The sequence below is a fragment of the Corylus avellana genome, chromosome 9 (assembly GCF_965113065.1).
Source record: "Corylus avellana chromosome 9, dhCorAvel1.hap1.2, whole genome shotgun sequence".
Lineage (NCBI taxonomy): Eukaryota > Viridiplantae > Streptophyta > Magnoliopsida > Fagales > Betulaceae > Corylus > Corylus avellana.
Genome location: NC_142498.1, coordinates 7,860,218 through 7,868,898, shown reverse-complemented (window position 1 = coordinate 7,868,898; position 8,681 = coordinate 7,860,218). Strand labels below are relative to the sequence as shown.

The window sequence follows — 8,681 nt, the reverse complement described above, 5'->3', positions numbered from 1 at the left end:
TGCTCTTCTTACAAGAAAATAAAGATGCTTTGAGAGGTCTCATGGCCTCTCATTTGTGCTTTTTTCCCACTCACAAGTGGAAGACATGATGATAAAAGGCAAGAGAATCTAGCACATGCACTCTTGTTTTCTATCAATATTCCTCTGTATCATGGAAACTCAAGCCCCCCATTTTGTTTGCATAGATGGATGGAGGAAGAATTCAAATTGAGGGTGAAAAGGTGGGCGGTTACGGTTAGTACTAACTAACCGCTCCATTTCACTTCCATTCAAATTGGGGGTGAAATAGAGGAATAATCACTCGTTAACTGCACTAACTTAATACTTTTGAAGATGATTAGAAAAAATTGCTAACTGCCTAAGCTGTTAAGGTTAGTGGTTTTAAGTTTTGAAAAAACGTTAACCATTAACCGTTAACTGCTAATCGCCTTTATTATATTATATATAATTTTGTATCAGCACCTAAGTCAAATCCAGAGCGTATGCTCAATCATGTGTCTTTTTTTTTTTTTTTTCTTTTTTTTTCTCTTGACAATGAACTGGTTATGATTTACTCATGCAGGGTTTTCCTTTCATGATGGCAGAATATTCAAATAATCGCTTTATGGGCTAAGAATGATTACATAAGGGTCAATCATATCACTTCACCATGCATGGATGTTGAAGATTGGCGTAATAAGCACATTATGTGCTCAAATATATATATGATTACATTATTCATATTATTCTGGTTGCATAGGAGTCAATCATATCACTATGCATGGATGGTTAAAATTAGCATAATGGGACTGATGCTTGGTTCATACTTTTCCAGTTTCTTGTTACTTTAAGCAATTCAGAAAGAAGAAAGTATATTTTTAATTTTATTTCACTTCAAATAAATCTGTATTTTATGGTGAACTGCATGTTCTCATTTACTTATGCGGGACATCTTTAATGAGTGCCAATATCAAGGTATCAATTATGATGGGAGTCTAACTTCTCACTTTAATTCTAGCAATATAGATATATTAGCATAATCATTTAATCCACATGTTTGGAACTTGGGAACTGGAGAATCCAAATCTTAAGCTCACTGCTTCAATCATAGCTTCCATCTAAAGCATATATCCTCCACATCTAGCCATTTGCAACACAAAATTAGGATAAAAACGAGGTATATAGCATTACTCACAAAAAAAATCCTGGGAGTGGTCAAAAATTCCAATAGGCTATATATCTAGCAACACAAAATTGGGTTTCCCCCCTCAAAAAAAAAAAAAAAAAAAAAAAAGAACCTACATTCATCACCTTCCTATTCTCCTTTTATCTCTCAAAGCCTATAAGCCTATGTGGCGTGATTCTCCCAACTAAAAAATTAATCTTTATGCACCAAATGCTATGAGAAACCACATCACATAAACTCATTGAAAAACTCAAGTAGAGCAGCTAGTCGGAGTTTTAATCACAACAAAATAACTTTGACTCGAGACTTTTTCAAGGGTCAATAACCACACAACCAATATAATATATGTCAGAAATAGTATATATATATATATGTGCCACAAAACATCATAGAACTTCCCAGTTCATTCCAGATCCATTCCAGATCACAAGACAAAAGCCAGGCAAACTTATTTTGAAGCCAATACGAACACTTAAATTTTGCATCACAACATAACAGATGAAAGCATCCAGAAATTATAACATTTATTGAGAAAAGGCTGTAAGGAAGTATTCCTCTTACATCAAGAGGTTTGATGAATAATAGTGTACATTAATATTGTTTCTGGAAACTGAATAAGGAAATTTTGTTAAAAATTTTTACGAGGGAGCTGGTTGCTGCTCCCATGCTTACATGAAGGTTGTTGGTTTTGACTCTTCAACTCATCTCCAGCAACAAGAAAAAATGCCGTGTGCCTGTAAAACACAAAAGGATAGGCATAGTGTGTAATAAAACTTAATGTTACAAGATGTGAATATATATGAAAAAGAGGTAACTTGGAAGCACCTGAAAAAGTTCATCATTCTAAGTTTTGAGTCTGCATCAATGTCCTGGGTGCTGTCCAATGCTTGTTGCATATGATGTAACCACCTCTCGGCAGCTTGATGCGTGACAGGAAATGGACGGTGACGTGCAATCAGAGCAGGATGGCCTGCGAAATATTAAAGAGAAAACTGAAAATAAGATCATCTTAAATTCCACCATAAAAAGGGCAAAATAATTAAACATAAACTAGAACAAAAATATTCAAACTCCAAAACAACTTGTTTTTGGATGGTCAAGACCAATACATAAATCCCCGTCCTTAAACTCATGGATATAATAGAATCAGTGTTTGCACACCCGAAAGTATCATTAGAACGAGCACCTAAGAAGTTATAATCAATTTGAAGTGCTAAATAGTAGCCTGGAGGCTTATTTATACTCGAGTAAAACCTATAAATTCATTATACCAGAATGAAGAGTTTGAATATATGAATATTTGGGGAACCTTCTAGAAGAAGGCCAGATGTCCTAGATATTCCTGAAATTTGTAATTTGGCTCTTCTATTTAATGAACGTAGGAGGAGGAATGAGCTATGAGGAATCAGTAGCTCCATTCCATTCCCCAGCTTTCTTCCCATTTCAATTTGTTTGATGGTATCAGAGTTTTGGTTTGAGCTCGGGCCACTGTTTGTTGTTTTGGTTTTGGACTTGGGTTGGGAGCGGTCCACACTATGAGTTGGGTCTTTTTTGATTGATTTTGTGTGTTATGTGAAAGTGAGATGGGTTGGGGTTGAAGGTTTAAAGAAAGTGGGTTAAGATAGATAAGGGAATCCTTATTCTGGATAGGAACAGGGCAGCCCTGCACCCAAGCGGCAGTCTTCTTCTTCAATCCTCCGCCGGCAGTCACTACCAGAGTGATGGCCATGCCCAACGATGGATAACCATAAGAAAAACTCGGCAAACACATAAGCAACCACCAAGAGTGTCTCCAGCCACTACAAGTGCCTCAAGTGACTACACAACCACCAGAATATCAACCAAATATCACTGGTATTAACACCACATGATTACCCTGGACCATTTAGCTTATCAAGGCACAACAATGGTGAGGGAAATGGTGGCAACAATGATGTCAAACAACCATCATGGCCATGGTGATGAAGACACTAGTGCCTCCAACCCCAAGGTGCAGAAGAATGAAGGACAAGTGTCTAGTGCAGAGAAAAAGGAAAGGACGAAGAAAGCAAAAGAAAGAGATAAAAGAATAGAGAAGAGACTGAGATAGAACGTATGCTTGCTATCTACGAGCATGGTTTGGCAAATTTTCAAATGTGGTAATAGAGTTTGGTCTTCTTCAATGTAAGACCGATCGTTCAGTATTCCATTTGCATTCAGATGTTGGATACATATTTTACTAGCGGTTTATGTGGATGACATAGAGATTACTAGGGATGACTCCAGCGGAATTGTCAAACTAAAACAATTTTTGCAGGAAAAGTTTCAAACCAAATACTTGGGAAAACTTCAGTATTTCTTGGACATTGAAGTGACTAGATCTCAAAAAGGGGTTAATCTATCTTAGAGAATATATGTGCTAGACTTATTGGAAGAAACAACACTTTTGCATTCTTATCCTGTTGATGTCCCTATGGACCCTAATTAGAAACTTTTGAAAGATGATGGAGTTGTTTGGTGATCCTAGCAGATACAAGAGACTGGTTAGAAAATTGAATTATCTTACTATCACCAGGCTAGATATCCCTTATGCAGTTAGTATGGTGAACCAATTCATGGAAGCACCTAGAACTTCACATTGGGATGTTGTATTTGAAGAAACTCCTGGTCATGGCATTCTATGTAGGAAGATAGGACATCTCCGAATAGAAGAATTTACTGATGCAGATTGGGCAAAATCCCCTTCCGAGAGAAGATCTACTACTAGGAATTGTACAATCCTGAGAGGTAACCTTATTACTTGGAAAAGCAAAAAACAGACAATCGTGGCTCAGTCTAGTGCAAAGGCTATGCCTCATAGAACTAGTGAATTGATATGGTTATAGCATTTCCTTTAGAAGATAGGAATTTCAGTTCCTACACCTATTCCTCTATGTTGTGATAATCAGGTTGTGTGCATCACTACTAATCCAGTGTTTCACGAGAGGACAAAGCACAATGAAGTTGATTGTCATTTCATTCAGGATAAAATATTGAGTAGCGATATCTTTACACCTAATGTGAGATCTAGAGATTAACTTGCTGATGTGTTCACAAAGTCTCTTTCTCGTAGCTGATTAGAATTTATTTGCTCCATTTCGGGTTTATATGATATATATGCTCCAAGTTGAGGGGAGTGTTATAGTAAATATATGAATATTCGGGGAAAAATATGTAATGTCCTAATAGTATAGGAAGTAATAGGCCTCTAGAAGAAGGCCAAGTGTCCTAGTGAGTTGTCTCCTTTCTTGAAATTTGTAATTTGGCACTTTTATTTAATGAACGCAAGAGGAATGAGCCATGGAGAATCAGTAGCTCCATTCCTTCCCCAGCTTTCTTCCCATTTCAATTTGTTACATAGCATATAGATACTATCTTCATAGAGCAATTGCCTTACGCATATCTATGTTATACACCAAAAGGTTGAGACGTGAAAGTATGCAAGAATAATGGAGTGACAAGATGAGATTAGAAGAACACTAGGATTTAGGGTGTTCTTTGGAACCAAATTAGAGAAGAATAACCATTGATGGTGAATAGAGCTGAGCACACATTTTTTTTTCTTTGATGGTTGTGACTTCTGTATGCTTCAGATTTTTTTCAATAATCAGAAAGTCATTTTGCCATGTGCAAATATGCTTGACAGTAAGGCGAAATAATTTCTCCAGACGCCTTTTGGGATAAAAATGAAATTTTGTGTTCATCCTAAAGGTCGGAAGACAGGTGTTATCCAATTTTCAACATTGTTTCTGACAGTAATTATAATTGAATGAAGTATAGGAAATCCAGATATACATGGGCCAGAGCTACAAAGCCTAAAGCACAATGATCCATGACATAACAGAACTAGATTACTCAACACAAATCACTAGTGAAAAAGGGATCCACAAAGCCAACCTAACCCCATATGTGTAGAACAAAGCATTACAATTTTTTTTTATAAGCAAATCAATCTCATTAAAAGAACAGAGGGCTGCAGCCCTATTACAGAGGAGGTATAAAAGACAAACCCCCTATTTAGGAGAAAAAGAAGAACAAAAATCCAAATATTCAGAAAAATTACAATAAAAAGGGATTATTCTTAAAAACTAAACTTCGACAATATCAAACTTTACCACATTACTATCCTACTGATTCTAGTTATTACCAATCAAAATATTGTTTAGCCATTATTAGAAGCAATCTAAATGGGTAATCATCAGATCATTATTGGAATAACTCTAGCATGCAGTTCTCAAAATAATAACCATTATTTTTAAATTGAATCATGTAATTCTTAAAACAATAACCATTATTTTTATATTGACTGTTTCAGAGTTTATTACTTAAACATTTATCATCTTCAGAAGATCTTCATTATATTTCTCTTAGTGATAAATGTTCAAGTGAGAAAATATGAATCATTCACTTTGAAAATAGTTGCTAGGATTTAAAGAACTTCAACATGGAATTACAGTAGAAAATGTATGGGGATATTGATTTGCTCTGAAACACACTCTTAAGACTCAAAAAAACTCTTTCCTAATCCTACATCCCAATTTAAATATCTGGTTTTACTTTTAAAGGCTAAAAAACCAAAAATTGTCTAAGTTTCCAAAGGTGAAAATATATGATATTTTGCTAACTACCCTCGTTCTTCTGAAAAACAGAACCAGGACACCTTATCTTGGGTGGGAGGTAGAAAACCATGGTATGAGCAACTGGGGTATGGATTATGGTAGAAACAACAAAAAATGAAGAAAATTTAACGATCCTATAGAAATAGAAGCATCAATATGAAGGAATAAGCAGAAAGTTAAACGAGGCAAAGAAAGCTAACCTCTTCTCTGAGAGTAGAGAGAAGGGCCTCCCATTCTCTGCACGAAAAACTCGTACTGATTTTGAATCGCGTCCTCTTTCTTGGAATTCGCAAAAATTGACCGGAACCATTCTTCCTCATCATCATATACCCTGTTTTTCACCCACCAAAAACATCAAACACAACCCATTTCAACCAAAGCTAATAACATAAAAAAGAACACCAAATTAAGGCTTCGTCTGGTTGCTGAGAAATCAAAACTAAACATCTCAAATTCTCCCAAAACTCGGTCCCCCCTTCAAACCCTTTAGGTAAAAAACAAAGACAAAGAAAATTACTACTATTCATTACACTCGAAAGCTAGTAAACTAAAACAGTTAAAAAAAAAAACAAAAAAAAAAAAACCCAGAAACAAAAAGCTGTAAATTTGAAGTACCTGGTGTAGAAATTGGTGGAGAGGTTGATGAAGGTCTGGAGGCCAAGTTTCTGGAACAGATTGGTGTCGTCAATGGCAAAGGCGTCATCTTGCTTGACTCCGCTCCACTCCGAGGCCTTGGCTTGTAGCGCCTGCATTTTGTTTGGTGTACGTTATAGCCAATGGGGGTACTAGATTCGCGAGACTGTTGGGTGTATATATAGAGAGTTTGTGGGGGTCGCGTGGGATTGATTGCAGCCTTTGTGGGTGCGGTATCGTTTGGTTGAAACAATGGGCTGTTTTGCATTTTGTGGTGCCTATCTTTATTTATTATATCTTTCTTTATACGTAAATAAAATAGACATGTATGCATGAGGTAACAATGTCGTTATAAAGTGGGCGAAGGGGAGACCTTTTTAATGGGGGATTCCGTGTAAGATGTGGATTGATTGCACGTGTATGGATTGAAGAGAAGAGCTAGTCACATTTCTCTAAAAAAAAAAAAAAATTCTGAATAAACAAAAGTAAAGCTTCGAATTTGAAATCACAAAAGTGCCCAACCTGATGGAAACCCCCAAAAAGGGGTAAATTACATTTTACAAAAATTAATAGATTTTAACCCTAAATTAATTGAATCCCTATTAAGTACTAGAGCCAAATACACAAATATTTATGCTATGCTGCAATATTTCATCAAGCCTCCCGCCACCGACGTTGACTTCTCCAACCTTTTTCCCTTCCAAAGGTACCTACAACGGATCAAGGATCCCTTTATATTGGAGGGATAATTGGAGTTTCTCCAATTGTAAATCTGGTCATTCAATCTTATTCAATGGCCTAGAAAATGACATGTGTTTCATTAAATTAAAATAATAAAATATTATTTAACTTTTAAAAAGACGGCCATCCTAGTTTTTTTATTATTTGATTTGAACTTTTTATTAATTGATTTTAATTTTAATTTTCTTTTTAAAAGTTAAAGGTTGGGAGCCACCCTAAGGGCCCTTTGCCACCCCCAAGGGTCTAAATAAAAAATTTGGCTCTTGGGAGTGGCTAGACTGAATTGGGTGGCCGGTCACCCCAATTTTTTTATTATTTGATTTTAACTTTTTATTAATTGATTTTAATTTTTTATTATTTTAATTTTAATTTTCTTTTTAAAAGTTAAATAATTTTTTATTATTTTAATTTTAATGGGACACGTGTCATTTTGTAAGTCATTGGATTAGATTGAATGGCCAAGATTTACAATTAGAGAAACTCCAATTATCGCTGGAGGGGATCCTGATCCACGTGCAACGGTGCAAGCTTCAACAATCATTAGAAGAAAAAAAAAATGACGGTTCCGTGTTAACTTTAAAGAGTAATTTGTAAACATTAGTGAAACAATGTGTTTTGCATGAGTTAAATGATAGTTTTTGTAAACGGTGCATTTTACAAAAATTAGAAGAGGTTTATTATCATTTGTTGGGTTTTGAATTGTCAAATTCAGTGACAAAAATATATTCATCTGCAATCTTGTCTGTAGTGTATACATACGAGATGTTGTGTGAGAACCATCGAGATACGTACATATGAGATATACAGAGAAGACCTAGAAGATATGCTTAAATCTAAACAATCATAATAGAATACCTATATGATGTTGTTAAATTTAATCAAATCAAGAAAATGAGCAAATAAGAATTCTTTAATTATAGTTAAAATCGGATTTGATTAAATTTTGTATCCTACACATGTTTGAGTATTTGAACCATAACTTTCGGCTCACAAATTGGATTGAGTTGAAACTAGCGACATTAGAAAGCTAACTCAAAATTTTACAAAGCTTTGTGAAATAAGAGTCTCATAATTCGGGTGTTTGCTATGCCAAAATCTTCTCGAAATCTAAATACAAAAATCTGGCAAATTATATTTCAACTAGTACTAGGTTTTCTTCCCATTTTAACTAGTACTATATTTTCTTGTAATATAACACCTCTAAATCTAGCATTGACCAGTCTTATAAGGTTACTGGCAATTTTTCCAATATGACTAACTGATAGCTAACTGGGAAATTGTAACGCCCCACCCCAAATAACACACAATATTGTCTGCTTTTGGTTCTCCTGAACCAGACTTCCCAAGAGGTCACCCATCCTAGTACTATTCTCACATAAGCTCGCTTAATTGGAGAGTTTTGATGGGATCATGACCATCACAGTGTTAAAATGCGTTATTGTCATTAAGGGTATACGTATACATATATGTACATCAACATTTTTATACCAAGGGGATGTGGGACG

General features: G+C 35.3%; 1 protein-coding gene across 1 annotated transcript; it reads right to left on the bottom strand.

Moving 5' to 3' along the window:
* Window positions 1-1,667: 1,667 nt before the first annotated feature.
* GLB3 (hemoglobin 3) lies at window positions 1,668-6,701 on the bottom strand. Its single transcript, XM_059604487.2, has 4 exons — window positions 6,418-6,701; window positions 6,003-6,133; window positions 1,991-2,135; window positions 1,668-1,899 (listed from the first exon to the last, which is right to left on the bottom strand). The coding sequence occupies exons 1-4, from the start codon at window positions 6,552-6,554 to the stop codon at window positions 1,794-1,796; spliced, it is 519 nt and encodes a 172-aa protein (XP_059460470.1). The 5' UTR covers window positions 6,555-6,701; the 3' UTR covers window positions 1,668-1,793.
* Between the last annotated feature and the right edge of the window lie 1,980 nt (window positions 6,702-8,681).

Coding starts and splice junctions, on each gene's coding strand:
- GLB3 (XM_059604487.2), bottom strand. CDS start 6,554: ATGCAGGCGCTACAAGCCAAGGCCTCGGAGTGGAGCGGAGTCAAGCAA. Junction 6,134..6,417: donor TCCACCAATTTCTACACCAG/GTACTTCAAATT, acceptor GGTGAAAAACAG/GGTATATGATGATGAGGAAG. Junction 2,136..6,002: donor TCTCTACTCTCAGAGAAGAG/GTTAGCTTTCTT, acceptor AATATTTCGCAG/GCCATCCTGCTCTGATTGCA.